The 19,953-nt window shown below is 48.7% G+C and overlaps 1 protein-coding gene across 11 annotated transcripts in view; it reads right to left on the bottom strand.

The window, feature by feature from the left end:
- Positions 1-787: 787 nt before the first annotated feature.
- USP35 (ubiquitin specific peptidase 35) overlaps positions 788-19,953 on the bottom strand; it is a 35,334-nt gene continuing 16,168 nt past the window's right edge. For 10 of the 11 annotated variants that reach the window (XM_025202557.1, XM_025202562.1, XM_025202561.1 and 7 more), the window contains 8 exons: positions 16,386-16,515; positions 13,635-13,736; positions 11,917-12,075; positions 11,310-11,503; positions 11,131-11,224; positions 7,215-7,321; positions 4,882-6,112; positions 788-4,206 (listed from right to left, as the gene is read on the bottom strand). In XM_025202557.1, coding sequence (XP_025058342.1) covers positions 4,042-4,206; positions 4,882-6,112; positions 7,215-7,321; positions 11,131-11,224; positions 11,310-11,503; positions 11,917-12,075; positions 13,635-13,736; positions 16,386-16,515 — 2,182 coding nt within the window. In that variant the 3' untranslated portion in view covers positions 788-4,041. The remainder of the gene's footprint in view (positions 4,207-4,881; positions 6,113-7,214; positions 7,322-11,130; positions 11,225-11,309; positions 11,504-11,916; positions 12,076-13,634; positions 13,737-16,385; positions 16,516-19,953) is intronic. The other variant, XM_025202564.1, reaches the window with a different exon arrangement.

Below are 19,953 nucleotides of genomic sequence, written 5' to 3'. Positions count from 1 at the left end.
CCTGCATGTTTTGGAGCTCAGAATGAAGACCAGGCCTCTCTCTCTTGATAAAGTGGACTTTGTACTGGTGAAGTGCATCCTGGTGCTGATCTGTAGGAAGGATGTGGCACGGACAGAGTCAGCGTTAAGTTCCTCCCTCCCTGCCACGAATGTGCCTCGGTCTGTACCCTTCTTGGGAACTGCCTTGAGCATATCAGCGAATGGAAGCACCTTTTCCTACAGGGAAAGATGGGGTTAAGGCTCTGAAGCAGGACTAAGAAGAACTGGCTTTGATTCCCAACTGTGCCCCAGACTCCCTGGTTGGCCTTGAGTCATTTAAAATCTTTGTGCCTCTGTTCTGTTAATGGGAATAATATTTCCCTTATCCCCACAGAGTGTAAACTTTCCAGCACAAACACTCTGCCTCTTGCTATACATATGTATGGTCCCTAGCACAATAGGACCCAGATTGCAGATGACACCTCAAGGTGCTACTGTACTATAAAGAAGAAATCCCAATGGGATTTTTAGCAAAAGGAAAGCCTTAGGCAGAAGCCTTTCAACCTGACCTAGCAGCAGTGGGCATCACCATCTTTTTTGTATAACTACAGACCTCAAGGCCATATTTTGTGCTCATTTACAACAGCATGAGTCTGACAGATTTCCACTAAAGTCAATGGATGCTCTCAGCCAGTGGCATTAATAGGGTTATAGCCCTAATTTACAGCAGTAAAACACAGATTGGAATTTCCCCAATGAATGTAACATGGTGCAGTTAATAAGCAATTTAGCATGAAGAATAGCCTTAATTTTGCAGGTCCTTTATTTCTATCATCTGGGTCAGAGCAGGGGAAGACAGTCCCGGAGTGTGGACGCTTTGCACCTCCGTGCTTCTATCAATAATTTTGTAAAGTGCAGGGGAAATAATTAACATCACTAATTGGATGTGGCCGTCTGCACAGGTGCTTGAAACAAACACAACAGCCCACTGTCAATAATGGTCCATTAGAAAAGACACATTTGGTTTGTGGCAGAAGTATAGGGACAGCAGGTATCAAGTCCACTCTTCCTCTTGTTTTATTTTAAATTGCTTTAAATATGGGGAAATAAATGCTTGGCTGGCTCTACTCTTTATTGCAGAACTGAGTCAGGGTTTAATAATGATTGTTCTCCCCCTGCCCTGGCCTTGCAAAAGATGAGACACATCCATGATCCTAAAACAGCCAGTTGCCTTGAGTCATGAGTCTTACCTGCCCTTGCCCAGACCGTGTTGCTAATTTATCAAGCACGTGCCCTGCACTGTCTCAGGATCACAGCCATTATCCAGGACTCAGTGCTGTCCAGGCGTAGTACATCAACAGGCCAGGGCAGGCTGGTAAAGTGTCACCAGAAGGGCAGCACTTGCTAGGGACACTGAGTAGGTGCATCATCAGCTTGTTCTACATTAAGTTATCAAGGCTTGAAGGCCTAGGAAAGGATGGGCCATTGCTCCATCCTCCAAGCATCCCAGTAACCCTGACTCATGCTTCCTCCCCCAGAAAAAATAACATCCCTATAGCCTACCTTGTAGCTCTGGGAGTCATGTTTCAGTGGGCAGAAATGCAACCTCTCTACCCAGTGCTCCCAAGGGAATGCAGCCAGACTCTCCTTACCCACATTAGAGCCATAGCAATTGCAACCAAGCCTCTGGTGTACCATTGTCATCACTGGCACATCTCTGATGAGAACAGATTGAGGTCTCTGGAGCAGACACTTGAACCTATGCAAACTAGGCATGAAATGGTAATGTCCAAACCAAACATCACTTCATACCCAGTTTGTGCAGGTAGCTATAGCAAGGGTGGGGGCATAGAAAATAGAGTAAAGCCAGCACCATTGCCAAGGGACCCCACTTTTCTTTTAAATCTGAGAGGAATCAAAGCCCAAGATCTAAACAACCAGGCAAGCAGAGTTCAACACCACCACCCTGGAGGGGGAAAGCATCTGCACCCAGAGAATGCTTTAATTTGAGGATCAGCCCATGGGTCAGATCTGGCCTGTTAAGCCCCTGGATGTGGCCCGCAGAGCTGGAAAGATTTGCCTCTGCCTGTGTGGGACTGGAAGCTGCACCTGCATTGCCACTGCTACTCCCTGCTCCCCAGCTGCAGCGAGGGCGCAGCTTCCAGCTGGTGAGCAACTGAGCCCCAGCACGAGCACAAGCAAATACCCTCCACACCCCCATCCCACGCTGCTGACATGCTGCCAAAGCTGCCCAGCCTACGCTGGACGGGGGCCAGGCTGTTCTGGCCCATGGCTTCTAAAGGTCATCAGCCCCTGGTGAGGCTTGGATGCAGCTATAAGACAAGCCTCAGGGCCCCTTTCTCCTGTAAGGAGTGGCTTTGAGATACCTACAGTTCTCCACAACAAGCTCTCACTGTTACAAAAGGGAAAAGCGCTATACACAAAAAGCAACATTTTCCAAAGCACCTTGATGAGCCGGGAGCCTTCAGAGCAGCTTAAGCCTTCAGAAGTGCTGGCTTCTGTGCATCTCCAGTCATGGGCATCTAACTTTCCCTGTGTATGGTAGGGAACACCTCAGCATCCAGCACATGGCTATGAATTCCACTATGCAGCCGGGCACCCAAAAACCGGACGCTGCAATATATGCCCATCCTAGCCCCTAGTGGGAGTTGCAGGGGAGATGCCATGTTTGCCCAGACTGCATGAAGCCTTTGGGAAGATTTTATTCACAAGTCAAGAGCTCAACACAGTGGCTCAAGCCTGCATTTTGTACAAAGGCAAAACTCCCTCAGCCTCAAAACCTCTTTCGACAGAATGAGGAGCAGTCGCATGATAAAACAGCAAAGCAGCACGATTGGGAATATTTACAAGGCATCAGGTGATTAATAGCAGTAGGGGCACAGCAGCATCTCCTCTGAAGCACCAGAGTACGTGGGAATCATAATCAGGCTCTGGTACCTGTAGGAAATGCTAAGCATGCAGCAGTCCTTCATGAGGAACGATTTCCTTTCCTTTATCGCTATGAACACAATGAAGAACAGCAGTATAGTGTGCGATAGTGGCTAACTTGTTCCAGAATTTACCCTCCGTCATCATTCGACTTCAGTCCCGTGCTTTGCTTTCCATTCTGTGGATTCACAATATCCGTATGCGCCACAGCCATCAAGAGGAAGAAGGCAGGACCCTTTTTCTTGAAAGGCAGAAGCCCCAACCATTAGAGACAGAGGAGTCATCCCAGCAACTGGGTATAAGCAGCAGGCTGCAATCATTCTTAGTGACCACAGGCTGAGGAAGCTGTGATCACACACATACATGGTACATTGTACTGATATCCTATGTTCAAGTTGCCTAACTGCTAGGATATAAGATGGAGCTCTGGAGATGGTGCAGCCTGCAGTCTTTTCAAGGCCATGTATTGCAGAAGGGACTACTGATTTGAGGTGCCTTGATTTGGAGATCCCCTACTGATGATGCCCTATGGAGAGTCCAAAAGAAGGAGAGGGTGGATGAGGTGAGTTAATTAGGTCCTCCAAAACAACCTGCCCCAAAATTCATAGCTGGTTCTGGAAGATCTTGGGCCTCCTTCAGAGGAAGGAGTGTGTAAGCATTGTAGACCTCCACACCCAGGTCCCGGCTTAGTCTCTTCCAAAGGCATCTTGATCCTCTGAGCCCCTCCTCATCCAGGTCCTGATTGATGGTTCCCACAGCAAGCAAGAGGAAGTGACCAGTTGGACAAAATGATACTTCAAGTCATCAGCCAAAGTCTTGTCACCACGGAGCTTAGTAAATAGTATTCTGTTAAGGCGTTTAGGATAAGTGCATAGAAAGCAATGGGGCTCTCCTCACACCAGTTCCTGGCAGCAATGCATTCCCTGAATTAGCAGCGAATCCTTCCTCCTAGGTGCAAGGATTCAGGGCCAGATCCCTCTCCATGGTTACACCGCCTGCAGTGAGGATGTACAGCAGAGGAGACCGGCTTCTGTGGGCTCAGCTGCTTGCTTAGAAACAAAGGCTGAAGCAGACCTTGTTGCTTATAGTCAGTGTCTGTTGCAAATGGTGTTCCTAGAAGACGAGGCCATGAAACGAGCCTCCACCTCCAGCAGCGGAGCCGCAGCCCCCTGAGGAGCCTTCATCATCCTTGTCCCTGTCAAAGTCTCTCCACCACAGGGGTGACTTGGGCAAGGCTGAGATGTAGGCAGCTCTGTTTCTTGCTTCCTTTTCTTGCTCCTAGAAGGGATGAGAGGGTGGGGTGGAAAAAGCAAAACAGGCCTGCTTATTTGAAGCCAACATTCCAGAGGCAGCAGAGGATGTTATATGTGGACCATGTTTGAGAAAAAGCTCCCAAGTTTACTAGACAAATCAAAAGGAGTCCCCACTGCTCCTGAGACTGAGCCTCCAACAGGGAGTAGTCCTACACCAGGAAAAGTATGTGGCCTGCTGGACTGAGGGAGGGACATGGGGTTAGGACTCATGGGTTCAGAAGGAGAGACAGAGGATTTAATCAAGAGGACAAGGTAGTCTGGGTCACCATCACACTCTGTGATGGCCAGAAAAGAAGCAAACCTAGATAGAGCAACCCTGCCTCCCTGACCTCAATCCTGCAAGGTACTGAAGGCCCTCAACTCAGTTTCAAAACAAGGGGCTGCCCCTATGTATTTGTGCAGTGCCTGGCATTACAGGGCCTGACCCCAGCTGGTGTTGCTGCAATACAAGCAATACAAGCAGTCCAGCAGCTATTTATTTTGGGCTGTGGGAGGGAAGAGCAATGCCGCTTTAGGGAGCTACTGGTGTCATTGAAGGGCTCAATCCCACTGCAATCAAGGCCAAGTGAAACACCATCACTGAATCTCACAAAAACAGAATCAGTCCCCTGAACACGGTGCGGACATGAAGTGACATTACCTGCAAATACAGGATGTTGTCTTTGGAAATGGCTTCCATCAAGTCTTTATTGAGCGAGGGTTCCCCGTGCAGCTGGACAGCATCCGAAGCCTCCTCGCACACCGTGCAGCTCTGCTTGCCTGGCCTCTGCTGGTAGAAAAGCACATAGGCAGTGTCTTTGGGGAAGAAAGAGGTCACATTGCTAACAGATTCAAAGGAGGAGAAGGAGACTCTGGTGTCATTAAAGAGGTACCACTGGATTTCAAAGTCCAGCTGCTTTTCAGAGGTGGCTTTCTGAGCCCCATCCCGTGGCTGTGCCCTGGCACCTGTATCAGTACCCTCCCGGGAGTAGCAGTAGTAGTGGCCACTCTCAGAGGAGACACCAGAATGAACCACCACACTGCAGAGGTCATACACCACAGACACAAAGCCAGTGCCTGATGCAGCCCTCTCCTGCCTGGGAGGGCAAACATCATCCGGTTCCTCTGACGCAACCAGAACAGGTAGCTTCAGCACCAGTGGTATCGAGACGTTATCCAAGATCTTCTTCCTCTTCATGGTCCTCAGGTCGAAAGAGAACCTCAGCAGGGTGAGAATAAGGTAGTGAGGCCCTTCTGTCAACTCAGCCACTTTCTCTGCATCTTGTAAGGAAGCACACTTGTCACAATGGTATTTATTCTCTGCTGTCAGCATCTCTGGAGATAAGAAATAGTTGATCAAGTCCGGGACAGATCTGGAGTCCTTGGAACTACATGTCTGCTCTCCAAAAGCCAAGAGTGGATCTTTCCCCATCTCCCTACCAGCAAGATCATGTCTCAAGTCAATAGGAGCCTCTTGCTCCCCTGCTTCCTGGAAGCCCAGTGTTTCCACCTGCACTAGCTGCGTGGGTTGCTCTCCAGACACATGACGCTTCCTCTGTCTCCCAGGAGAGTCTATTATCTGGCTCTGGGGTTTTACAGGTGGCTCTATAATCTGGGGACCGATTTCTTCCACTGGCAAAATAGTGGTGTGGTTTGGCCTATGTCCGTGCCTTTCAATTGGCGGGAAAGCCAAGGACAAGTCTGTGAAGGCTTCTTCTCGGGAGGAGACATTCAAACACTTCAGACAGCGAATTTTGGTGGTCATTTTACCCCCAAACATTTTCTCAACTAAGGTCTTGTTTAAGTAGTGATTCTCCTTGGCCTGAGACATCAAGTTAGACTCTTTGAGCTTTTGGTAAATTCTTTTCCCAGTTTTCTCTTCTTCATGCAGTCTTTGGGAAAAGGAGAAAAGAAACTGCATTAGAAGTCACAGATCAGAGAACAACAGCTTCTGCCAAATAGTTCCCACTCCAGCTACAGCCTCCCATAAGTGCTGCTTTTTCATGTGCAAACCTTGGTGTCTTAACCCCTTAGGCCATCTCTTTATGGAGGTAACTTGCTACTGACTATTGCTCTTCACATAGTAAAGTTTGGCATCCTATTCCATATAAGTGTGAAGGGCCCTATCTGTTGAGTTTCTCTACGTGAAGGGAGGGCAAAGGGAAGGGATTTGGGGCACATACAGTCTCCATGTGCCACAAACCCCTTTTGACAGGGTCTCCTTTGTGTGCCAATGTGCAGCTGGGATTTGGAAGGGATTTGCAGTTTCTGAGCTGAAGGAGGAAGCTTTAGACAAACATCAGAGTTTCAAATGGGGGGTGCAATTTTTTTTTTTTTTAACAACAAGTTGTTTAAAAAACCTGGCAGATCTTCTCCAAACTTGGCAAACAAGTTCCTCTTTGCCTTCAGAGCAAGCATGTCCATTTTAGAGATAAACTGAGGATCTAAGTCTATATTGGACTGTTGGTTTCTATACTGGAGGCCATAAAGTCAGGCTTTATAATAGAAATTGGTACAAGAAACCATGTCTTTTCATTCCTAATACACAGGGCTCCACCCTGGGAGGGGACCCTACCCCCCCATCCTGAGCCTTAGCTTACATTCGGACTTCCTTACACCTTCTCTAGGCCAGCTGTTCTAGGGAAATGCCATTCATTCCAACACACATACGCAGTAGATGGCACCTCAAGCATCAAAATATTATCAGTCAATACAGTGTTCAGAAAGCCTCAGGAACCAACACTGGTGCCAGCCTTGCGATTTCCTTTGCAGGGAACAGCCACACATGGGCAGAAGATGAACACACTGACCCAGAAGAATAGCTATTTGTGCCTCTATTGGGATTGACTACATAGCATCCAGAAGCCCAGGCATGGAGCAAACCCCATTACTGCTACATGCCATACAAACCCAGGAGAAGAAGAACACACTTGCCCCAAATGCCCACAATCTAAGACGGTGGTGTGCTCTGAAGCTATGTAAGATACTGCTTACCGGTCCAGCAGATACTTCAGGTATTCGGAGCAGTCCTGCTGAGCACCAGGGCTGAACCACGGAGGCCAGGATGCCGAGAGGAAACTTTCAGGTGAGATGGCAGGTCGCTGGCAGCAATAAAAGGGGGATGGAGAAGAAAGCATTTAAGGCTAGATCCCAACTTCCATGCAGAATGGGGGAGTGGGGAAATCTTTCCATTTACTTCAGTGAGAGCAGGCCCTTGGGGACAAAATGGTGTGAAACCCAAGGGGTGGTCACATGACTAGAAAGACATGTCTTTTTAATCTCAGGAACCAACATGCCATGGCACCCTAAAGCGCCTTGAGATCCTTTCAAGGCTGCCACAGGGTACCACCAAAGTTGAGCACCATTTGGTGTGCAAGCAGGATGCAGAAGATAAACCCAGAGGTTTCAAGTAGGAATCAAAATGTTCTGACCTGCAAAGCAGGTTTAGATAAAATATCAGGAAAAACATCTTCACTGTGAGAACAGGGAGGCAGTGGAACGGACGCCTAGGGAAGCTGTGGTCTCTACATTATTGGAGGTGTTCAAGAAGAGGTTCAATGCACAGGCACTGGTCAGGGATAATCTAGGTGTAGGTATGCCTATGTGCTACAGGGATTTCCCATGCTTCTGGGCTTTGCTGCTTGCTCCCTCCTTCCATTTCTGCTAAATATGTCAGGGTGTTTCTAAGCCTCTCAGAGGCATTGGATGTTGGCTGCAGCCAAGACTGGGACTTAAAGCTGGAGGTTCCTGGCTATAGGGTCTTGCCCTTCCACTCAGGGGCAGATCGATCACTGTATTTGGGGTCAGGAAGGAATTTTGCCCCATGGTCATAATGGTACAGACTATGGGGGGGGGGGGTTGCCTTCCTCTGTAGCAGGGGGCATGGCCCTCTACCTGGGCTCTTTTGAGCATACATTAACAACCTTTTATAGAAGCAGGATGCTGGCTGCCACAGTCCCCCTGCTTTACCTGTGGCAGGTTAGGGTGTGATGTCTTGTGTTGTGCCAAGTTTTATGAAGAGCTTAGATTATGAATTTGTATAGGATGGTTTGGAGAGCGCTGATCCTGCCTCAGGCAGGGCATTAGACTAGATGACCTCTGGCGGTCTTTTCCAGCCCTACTTTTCTATGGTGCTATGCTTCTGTTGTAGTCTCTCTGAGTTCTTTGCAACAGAATAATTGCTCTAGTATTCTTCTGCACTCAAAAAAAAGGTGAAAACTAGGAGCTACATTTTCTAAGGCAGTGCTCTGACTCTATCGAGGGGTGCCCCAAGTCTGAAAAGGCACTACTGCCCTAATATGAGATAGCACATGGCTAACTCAAGAGGTAGGGCAGATGCAGGGGAAAGATAAAGAGAAGGGGGAGAGGAGGACAGATGATCTCAGGCCACTGTTTGCTCAGGAAGCCACCACATAGCCATAAATTAGCACCCTGTGTGAGGCCCACACATGTACTGTGGGGTAGAGCCCCTTCTTGTCCCCAGCAGGGAGGTCTCACCTCAGGGGGACCACTTCAGGATTTCGCTTCACTTCAACAAAACGTATCTACACTGCTGAGCACATTCATCATTTTGCTGTTAGCGGGGAGTGCTCACCAATTCAAGTGAGGGAATCTGACTTGGCAAACCGGCTTCTAGCACCAGCTCTGCCACTGACTTGTGTCATGTCAGTCGAGTCATTTAAGACTGTTGTCAATTTTCAATTTTCCTCAATTTCCCTCTCCCACACACATACGCCTGTGAAAAAGGAACAGTGAAATGTGCCCACAGTTATAAGGCACGTTAAGAGCCTCAGGTGAAAAGATGCTATAGAAGAATAAATTATACCTCTTTCAAACGAGACTAAAGATGAACTAGCTGCTGAGCTGCCTTAAACTCTCACAGCACATTTGGCAGGTGCAGGAGCATTTTAAATCATCTTAGATAATCTCACGCTGCTGGTCGGAGGGCCTGTGCTATGCTGTCTGCAATGTCCGTGCATGCACAAGTGGGAATTTAGGGCCGTCTGACTCGTCTTCATCCTTTCTCTTAGGACTACAGGAATTGCCCCCCTGCAGCACACCAGCAACTCCATCCAGCTCAGTATCCTGTTTTGGCTTCTGAGGAAGAAATCCTGCAGTAGTGGAGAGACAGAAGACCTGGCCTCCAAGAGCTTCCCTCTGGTCCCCAGTTTATCCCCTGGAGCATGAAGGTCTCTGCTCCTTCCAAAACATTCACTCTTATAACTGGCTACCCACACTGCCCATGTAAAGGCTTTATTCCTTTTCCCTTGGATACCCTGAGCATGTTTTAATCTAGTAGCACCCAACCTCCTGGCCACACGAGCTGAACAAGTGGTGGAGGGTCAGGCCAGGGCCTGGATCCCACACGGGGTTGGTCTGCTGGCCCAATTCTGTGCTGCCCCAATTAGGCTGCACATCAACCCTATCTGGTCTTACACCATACATGACTCACCTACTGGATCCAGCCACCTCCCTGATGCAGCACTGTGACACACTGATCCAACCCCACACCACCCACAAGCTGGCATGATCTGGCACACAAGGCCACATTATCTAGCCTGTGGGTTTCCCCGCAGGTCCAGAAATTTGGCAGCAGGGAGGCAGCAATTAGCACTGCCACTGCTCCCTTGTCACCAAATTTCCATACCCGTAGGGAATCCAGCGGGCTGAATGATACAGCTCCGCGGGTTGGATCTGGCCCATGGACTGAAAGTTGAGCTCCCCCATTTTAACCTCACATGCATGAGGACCCTGTCAGTTATTTTCTATGAGGTGCTCTCTGGTTGTGATGCGCAGAAAAGGCCCAGAGTGAATGATCCTGGAGATCCTTTGACCAACCGTTGCCTGTGACCCCAAGGAACCAGAGGCCCCTTCCAGTGCTACATAAGAGAGTACAAAGCAGCAAACATGCAGGGCAAGTGTGACAGCATTAAATCCACCCCTGCACTGTATGATTGGGGGCCTCCTCTGCACCAAGGGTGGTAGGGTGGGGTTGCAATCTCCAATGCTTTCCACATATAGACCACCTCTTAACAGGCAGGTTGTTTAGTCAACATCTCCCTTCCCAGGCAAGTGCGGCCCATCTGGGGCCCCGTTCATAACCACACATACCACCTCCTCTATCGCTGGCTGCTAAATACTGTTATGTTGGCAGGTAGGGCAATGGATACCAAGGAACAGGAACAGTGGAAAAATATGCTTTTCCACTATGAAAAATGTATTCTCAGCTTCTCTCAAAACAGCCGGTAATGAGCCAGGAGCAAGCAACTACCCAGTTCTTTGCCAACCAATTTATTGAAGGAATTGCAAATTGGGCACCCAAAAGGGAAAGGCCCCAATTCAAAACCTGGAGATCTTTACAGCCATAAAGGCCACGTTCAAAGTCTGAGTTCCATGTGAGGAGGTCTGCAAACAGCCTGCAGGAAGAGTCCCAACATGTGTAATCTCATTCAGCTCTGTAACATATTAATGCCTATCATTAAGTGTGGCAGTGATCAAACTAAGGGACATTGCAATCTGCTGTGAGCTCAGTCACAAGCAAAGTTCTTATCTCTTATCTATCCCCACAGTAGAAACAGGAGTGGATATTTTACATCAGGGGCAGCCAAGCCATAGCATGCATGGTACATGTGTGCCACACAGCAGACCAGGGAGAGGGCAGCATTAACTTATGCAGGGAACAAAAAGCAGAGCAGCGGATTGGGCAGGGAAGGGAATCAGAGTGGCACTCAGAATGGGTACAGGGCTTAATTTGTGCCATGCTTGCCAAAAAGGCTGTTGCCACTGCTTTACATAATACATCAGGACACACAGGTCTCTGATCAGCACTTAAACCTGGCAGGATGTAATGCCCAAATGAGCCTTTCTGCAGTCGACAGTCCAAACAATCACTAGAACATGAACTAATTACCTGACTGTGCTCCAGAAATGCAAAGAGCCACTGGAGCTTTGTCATCAGGGGCTGTGCATTGCTTTCCGTTAAATTCAGCACTGAATGTCTAAAGCTGTAAAACCAGAGACAGGAGAGAATTACTCCTAGGGGAAGCGCACTCTGGGCCACACCACTTTCAAGGGAGGAAAGAAACTTACTCTGAGGCCATGAAAAGAGACTGGATGATGCTGTTCATGTAGCAGGTGTTCCCCAGGTTAATTAAGCCAATCTTTCCCGTTTCTGACTTGGAAGCTAGGCGTGGATAGAAACAGGCCAGTTCATTCTTCTGGGAGGTCCAAGCATTCTGCCCCAGTAAATGTTTAATTCGGTCCTCATTGGGAATCGGGAGAGCCTTAGAAATAACCAAAGATACTGCATCAGCCCCCAATTCATTTTGCACGCTGCGACAGAACTGTGAACTCCTAAGTTCGAGCTTCAGAGAGCTGTTCTTCCCCTTGGAAAGCCAAGGGAAACATACTGAATATGTGTATGTGTCATACACACAATGGTGCTAGGTGTTGTCCAGACACATTAAAGAAAGTCCCTGCCTCAAAGCCAGACCCAAATGGGGTCCAGTTTCATAATCTGAACCACTCTCTCCCCCAGAGCGAGAGCTGTCCTCACAAGAGGTTGTAGTCCAGACTCCTCTAGTGGTGAGAAGGTCCGTCTGCTACTAAACAGCAAACCAGGACATTGGTTCCTCCTCCCCGCGACTCAGCATGCAACATGTGGTTCAGAGACCCAGAATCGAGCTGCCTGCCTTACTTTGACTGCCTCCAGGACTGGTTCATAGAGATCTGGAAATCCCGAAAACCGGAAGAACATGCAATGGATCAGCTCGGCCAGCTGCTCCAGGCAGCTCGTTGCAGAGTTGGAATCTTCCTTCTTCAGAGATGCCACCAGCCGGGGGACGTGAGGAAGCAGCTGAAAGAGCAAAGTGCACTCATTTAGCAATGGCTCAGGCTAGTTGTGCTTCTGTGGCTCACACAGCACCACAGGGTTAAAGTATGTGGGTGAAAGTCACCCCCTGCAGAAGGCTAAGACACGAGGTTCATGCGTCACTCTTATGGCCTGATCCTACAGCAAAATTCCCGTTGACTTCAAAGTCCCATTGATTTATGGCTTCTTTTGATGCTCAGATAAGCCGTACACATGGCATAGGGTCTCGCACTAGCTTTATGCACAGGGCAAATTTCATCCTTCGAGCAGACTGGCCTCTGCCACCTATAAATACGCCCCTGCACTTGCTAGGGAATGGGGTGTGTCTGGCTGAAACAGAGCACTAAGTAGCTTCCTCTTGAAGTAGGAGATGCAATTTTCTGGCTGAACCGATCTTGACTAATCTGACTTGCATAATTTTATCTTATTTTGTATAAGTGACAGCAGTGTTGTTGTCATCAGATGGGTAGGGACAGATATGTCCATACAGCTTTTCAGATTAACTCTTTATCTCAAATTCAAAACAAAAAAGAAAACAAAACAGCAAACCAAAGTTACCCAAAAGCCCCTATAATAAGAAAAATGAACAACCACTCCAAAAACAACCAAAGCATATAACAGGTCTAATTGTATAGAATCAAATCCAAGACAACAGCTCACAAGCTCCCTCTGCTGACTTCATAGCAGAAAGGAACAAAGAAATTGCTCCCACATCTACAACTATGCCTGTGCCAGGCAGCTTCCAAAGATGGACTTCATGGGTGATGGAGGTACAGCTCTGCCTGCTTTGCATTGCATCGTTCCTCTAAGGCAGGGCTCAGATAGCTGACACAACACTGTGGAGAAGGCTTACACAACACAGCCAGTGTATGGTCAATCTTAAGGTCTGTGGAGTGACCCCAACAGAGAGAGGATCCAGTCCCCAGCTGTGTAAACTGGCTTCAGTGGAACTACGATTTACACTGGGGGAAGAGCTGGATGGTTACATAGTGCTAGCCCCTACTTTCCAAACCTTAAGGGGAATCAGGAGGTTCAGTCAGGGGAGAGGTATAACCCTGATTTTGTTCTTCATTTCTGGTTTCCTTCTGGGGCACGCTGGCTCATCCCCTCACAACCAACTCTTTCTTGGGCTCAGAGGACCCCACACACAGCAGCACTCGTTCCCAGGGTGCCTCCTGCCAGAGGTGCATCCAAGGAAGCTGGGCTGTGAGTGCACAAATAGGAGCGTATCTTGGCAACCAAAAAAACCTGGAGACTCCCTGGCCATAAGCAGCAGTTTGTTAGGGGATATCTACGCTGCTTGCAAGGACCCACTCAGCACGGCACCTGAGCCTGGAAGTGAGGCAGCAAAGCCAGCTGGTGTCTGGAGTGTGCAGAAAGCGGGAGGAGGGTTTGCTCTAGAGCCATGATCCAGGAGTGTTGGACCTGGAGAGTGCCCGCTCCCAGGCTGTTCCCTGGCTATCTTTGCTCCACCACTCATTAAACCACCCCATTGCTGGGTTCAGTGCAACACCCTCTAGATGCAAGTCTGAACTCAGCCTTACCAAGTGGAAAGCTTCGTGCGAGTGCTGGAAACTCAGCAGCATGTACTGCAGGACAGACAGGGCCCCCTCCCTCACGATGGGGTACAGCAGCTTGGAGAAGACCTGTCGAGAAGAGAAAAACACATGAGAAGGGTGAAAGTGCAAGGCAATATATGCTGCTGAGGCACAATATTAAACATGGGGGTGCAGGGTCTCGTTAACCCATGTAGCGACACCTCTACATGACAGTGGAGGCTCTCTGGTCTGCTGAGGTCCAATAAGGCAAGTAAAGCAAAGCCTGCTTGGTACCTGGTGGGAAAGTTCGAATCAGAGCCAATAACAGCTGAGGGAGAGGGAAGTTAACGGTGCCACAGGTCGAGGACATATCTGCAGATTTGGGAAGATGAAGCAAACAAGCAGAAAGGTTTAAATATTAAGAGCGTGGCCTAAATAGCTCAGCCTGCCCAAGACCCCAGTGGGCTTGGTGCTGCCAAGAGAAAATCCCTGCTTTCATGAGGGTGGGAGAAAGGAAGCAGAAATGCTGGGGAGCTGAGGCACAGTGATTAAGTGATTTGCCCGCATGTTATAGGGAGCTGGTGGCAGAGGTAGGCATGGTCCTCAGCTCTCCTGAGTCCTGGGGCGGTGCCTTACCCACAAGGAGCAGCAGGGGAGATGGTTCTTATGCTACCTGAGGCCTAAGTGTATAAAGAGAGCATAACCAGAGCTCAGATTCAAGTGGCAAAAAGAGGGAGATGAGAGGAGACTGATGCAAGTCTATGGGAGGTTCTGACAGCAGTTGCAAGAGGAAAGGGACCTCTGTATTGAAGCTTTGTCACCCGACTGAAGCTGCTCTCTCACTGCTGGACATGGGGGCTGGGACAGCTTCCTCCACTTGCAGGGGACAGAGCACAGCACAAAGTGGAGCAGCTCTTTATCCTCCTCTCTACAAGTGTTTCCTCACTCTGCAAGGCAATAGACGGGTGCCTTCCACCCCTGACTGCAGGACCCTGCTGTGGCTCAGCCAATGTGTTAACTATCCTCCCTTCTCTCTCCAGGATGAGAGGGGGTCACAGGAGGGAGGCTGGCTTGGTAAGCAAGCATGCTGGGGAAGAAAGGAGCATGCTCTAGGATCCAGAATGCATGGAGAAGGGCCCTTGCCAGGCTGAAGACCAAGGAAGGGACAGGGCAGGAGACAGGGAAGCCACAAGTGAGTGGCCTTCATGCCGCTGAGACCCAGCTTGGGAAGCCTTAACAAAAAAGGGAGGCTGAGGAGACACCCCCTGCTCCTGGGGCAGCCACAGGGGAGACTCAGGGACAGATTCAGTAGACTATCAGGACAGAAAGGTCTCCATGCTTTTCATCAGGAAATGAAGAGCCAGGAGATCCAAGGTCTATTTCTGACCCTGTGTGGGGTCAGGCTTTGTGTGCCAAGTCATTTGATTTCTCCATGTGTCAAACGTCCTTGCAAGGGGAGGATAACACCTCCCATCTCTCAGGGGGCTGCTGAATACTGACTGCTCTTCCAGTGTGCCAATACTGCTCCTCAGTGTGCCCTATGAGACCCCTTCCCCACACACACTGGCCTGCCCACATCCACTAGCTGTACAAGCCTGATGTCTCTCTTCATATGCCAAGAGACTTCCTTTGCAACACATGTGTACCTTACCCAGTTTGGTCATGAACCCATCCCTGCTCAGGTTGGCTGGCACTGCCATCAGGCTAAGCCTCCAGATGGGAGACACCATAAAGAGGCAAAGCAGTGCTGTCCTGACCTGATATTCTGAGCCTCTTCCCAAGCCTTCAGACAAACAGGCTTTGAAAGCAAGACAAGGGCCTGAAAACACATCCCCCAGATTATCATGTCACAATTTCAGAGACAACAGCAAAGGCTGCAGAAGCTGTGCTACAAGCCCCCAGAACCACCATTCCCAAAGCTCCCCGACCCCCCAGGTTTTAAAAGCTATGCCTATTTCTACTCCATAACAATAGAAGGAATTAAGACTAAGAGGAGGAGATGTGATGTTCCTTTCCAATTCTTTGGTGTGCAAGGGGAGGTAATGGGGGCACAGGCAGGTAACCACAATGCTTTGCACTTTTGTAGTGAGATTCAATTAGCAATTATCTCAGTTTTACAAATGGGGAAAACTGACACAGAGGGGCAAATTCCCTAAAGTGGCCACTGGTTTGGGGTGTCTTGCTGGAGATGTTTGGGGCCTGATTTTCAGTTAGTGCTGGGTACCACTCCACCCCCACTGAAGGAACTGGAAGATCTAGGTTTTTAGCACCTCTGAAAACTAGGCCCTCAAACTTGGGCCTGAGGTTTCTGAAATCCATATACACTGAAGAAAATGCTGCTCTAATTGACTTGCTTGAGATAATATACTGAGCCAGTGAGAGTCAGGCAAAGGACAATGCTACCTCTCAGTCCACTACACCATCCACTCAACACTGCCTCCTGCTTTTATGCATGTGATGCATTTCTGGAGGTAAGACTCACTGTTTGGAAAGTTGCACAAAGCAGACTTCAATCCAGCAGTCCATAGACAGCGATAGAATAATAATGGTATAGCCTGCAGTGGTATAAATTGCTAGCACTGATCCCTCCAATGGTACAGTATATTCTATGCCCCTTCAATCAGTGGATTCAGCACCGATATCGACACACATCTAATTGTAACCCAGTTGCAAGCTAGAGCAGAGGCAGCTCTCCTTCTGAAGGGGAAAGAGCGGGAGGATGTCTGGTTCATGGGCATGTCTGAAGGGCATACTGACCTTTTCAATTTTGGAAAGAGTCACTTCGATCAAGATGCTGAACTTCTTCACTGCAGCCAAACCCTTCAACAGAGCAATGATCCACTTGTCTATGTTCTTCCCTAGAGGCCAAGAGACCCAATCGATCATCCTGAAATAGCAAACAAATGCTATAAATATGTACATATCACATACACCATGCACAAGCTAAGTGCTATCCCAAATAAAACTCTTGGCCTGGGCTCCGAAACAGCCCATAAAGAAACAGACCCCAGATAAACTAGCCCAGCTTTTACTCAAGGCCCAGGCCAGGCTGGGATACTCTGTGGCTACTCAGAGGGCTTGATCCAAAATCTATTGAAGGGAGTAGGAAGCTTTTCCATTAACTTCAAGCAGTTTAGGATCAGGCTTATAAGGTAACTTTACACGTGCTCTGACACATTCTGATTAGACTCGATTAATCAGGTCTGCCAGAGTGCACTAATCAGAAAGCTCCAGCACGCTGCAGCGTCTTGTATATTCAGCGTCCCATGTTTCAAAATGGTGACACCGCTGCTTCAACTAAAGTTTGTCAAATGTGCTTTAGTTAAAGTGCCCCCACCACCATTTTGAAATGCAGGATACTGAATACACAAAAAGCTGCAGGTGTTTTCATTAGAGCAGCTCCCAAGAGCCGCTCTTATTAAAGCACCCACCCTGGAGGACACGTATAGGCACCCATAGAGCTGACATGATGCAGTTATAAACTGACTCATGCTTTATGGACCTCCTCCTGGATCTTTCAGATAAAATAAGGTCCTGTCTCCTTTACACACATACTAAACCCCTCAATGCACTAAGAGTCAGTGTTCCCCTAATAATCCTTCCCCCATGTCCCTTACTGCCAGTCTTGATGCAGTGCAAACAATCAGATTTTGCAACTTCCCCACTGAAGGCTCTCAGAGCACTTTGCAAGCCATAGGCCTAGCTTGTCAGGTGGGCACCGATTTGGGGTGCCCAGCTTTGAGATATGCAGGCCTGATTTTCAGAGGTGCCTCTAGATGAAGTCAGTGGGTGTGGTGGGTGCTTAGCACCTCTAAAACCCCTCCTCTAATGGTCATAAGTTGGGCTCTCAAAAACTGACGCTTCCAAAATTCAGCTAGTACTTCTGAAATTGTGGCTACGTATAAATATAGCACCACCTATATCTGACACAGACATCATCCACCAAGCCACACTGAACAAATCAGAACAGCAGGGATCAGATATCAGAGATACAGAGGACTCAAGGGCACTGTGTGCAGGAAACATTTCCCCCTAATGTCTTTGGTGAGTGTATCCCTTTCTCCAATAACTGCTGTAGGGTGTGCTGACTATTCTGTAGCTATTGCCTTCCCACCCCATGTGTCTTCCTTAGATTGCTCTATGTAAGTAGCTTTCTAAAGCATTTGGAGGCCTGGACCCACAATACGTTTATACTAGTATAGCCTGTGCTTACACTGCCAGAAACAAGAGACGGACACATGACATATATTGGGGAAAGCCTAACATACTAAAATCTGGAGTATAATCATACGGGGAAAACTACACTGATATACATGACAGTGATAGCTGTGTTGGAGTGATGGTGTAGCTATGATGGTTCAGGAGATAGGAAAAAGGCACGTGTGATCTCTTTTATTGAACCAACTTGGACAAGCTTTCGGTTATCATCTGAGCAAGGGTACTGAGCTACCCAAAAGTTTGTTTAAGTCTTCCCCAGCCAAGCAGTTGATTCAATAAAAGAAACCACCCACAAAAATCCTTGCCAGGTATAGCCATCACATGTCCACTTATATCTCTAGATAACCATTTGCTCAATGCAAACAGACCACCACCACCACCTGGTGATGAACTGGTATAGTACCACCTACTGCAGCAGCTACCCCAGGGAAACAGGTAATCTGTCCACTCCAGGCACCGGTATGATTTAGCATACAAAAATTATGTAAATTATGTCAATATTAACACGGAGTGTGCCCAGGCCCAGAGATTAAAGGCTTTGCATACACATCTAAATATACCGGACAAGATGGTTCCATGTGTGCACATACCAATGCACAAAAATCCTGTTTGTGGTATTCAGTGGTCCCACTCAAAAGCGAGGGTGGGCATTAATGTAGCTGTCGGGAGCACCCATCAATGCTCCACCAAAACTTCCCCACAGCTCCTAAGTGAGTCTAATTAGGTTTCACAGGCTGTGCTTAATGTTTGGCTAGCAGTGAGTAATCATTTACTCATCATCATTCATCCTTGCACTGAAGTCGAAAAGGGAAGCTGTAATTGATTTTGGGACAGTTATTTTTAGAAGCTGGAGCTCTTAGTGGAATTATCGATTAGAGTCCGCGGCAGCATCTGGGCGTAGCTCCCAATGCAGAGAAAGAAAACAACACGTAGGACGGGAACTGCAGTGAAATACAACCAGGGCCTTGTCTTGCATTGCTGAAGTCGGCACAAAGAGCCCACCCCGGCAAGTTTAAAGAGATCTGCGTGCTAGTAAAGGGCATTTCTGTGCTCAAGCAGTGGAGAGGGGACGGTGTAGGCACTGGAGGAAAGCAGGGAGCAGTTTGTCTCTTTCTTTGCAGATTTAGACTCATTTATACTAGCAGAAAGGTGGAGCAGACACAGAGCATATGGCCCTACACTGGTATATTATAAGTCACCGAACCCCTGTGTAAAGTCACCTCTAAAAAAAACTGCAGTAGCTATACCCTGGAGTATATTACACGGTTGTCCTAAGTTGTGTGTTGCATGACCACAACTCCAGGACATTTCAGCTTACTATCCCAGGGGCAGGGGAGCGTGATGGAGGGGGTTATACCCCTGCTTCTGCTGTATAGCTCATATACCAGTGGCTCTGGCTCCCCACTAGCCCAGATGCCTGGGGTTTCTGCAAAGTCCAGGTTGCAAGAGCAGCAGATAGGGTCTTTTTTGAGTCTCTGAAACAGGTAAAAGTGTCCCCCTCCTCCCTCCAACTCTCAGCATTGCCTCTCACCCCCTTCCACTCTCTCTCTCCAGCAGGGTTTGCCCTGCTAGTTATATCTCCAGGCACTAGAAGGGGATACCTATTCACCCTTACTACCACTGTCCCCAGCTGAGCTGGGGATGTGGCAAATCCTAGGGCTGCTCCTACCCCCTGACAGCTGGGGACTGTAGGGAGTGACTGTGTGGGGTGTCAGGCTCAGCAGCAGTGGCAGCACACACGCTCCTTCTCCCCATCTGCCCCCAGAGGTTCCCTCCCCCACCCCTCCAGGAGCTGCAAAGAGCAGCTGTGCAGAGTGCCAGGTTGGCTGGGAACACCAGCAGTGACAAGAGGTCCCCTTTCTTGTACCTGCTCCCTGCCCAGTCTCCTCGAGTGTCTCCTGCCAGCCGAGAGCACGCATAGGGAGGGAGAACTCATTCATCACCACTGCTACTGTTCCCAGCTGAGCCCAACACCCTGGATAGCTGCTGGCTACGGCAGGGCAGGAGCAGCTTCTCATGTCCCCAAGACAGCCAGGGACAGTGGTAACAGGGGGCAGGACCCCCCTTCCTGCAGCCAGATGTGTTACTGGCAGAGTTTGCAACCTGG

Source organism: Alligator sinensis, unplaced genomic scaffold (assembly GCF_000455745.1).
Source record: "Alligator sinensis unplaced genomic scaffold, ASM45574v1 scaffold1089_1, whole genome shotgun sequence".
In the NCBI taxonomy this organism is placed as follows: domain Eukaryota; kingdom Metazoa; phylum Chordata; order Crocodylia; family Alligatoridae; genus Alligator; species Alligator sinensis.
The sequence above is the reverse complement of the archived record's forward strand: the minus strand, read 5'-3'. Positions and strand labels throughout refer to the sequence as shown.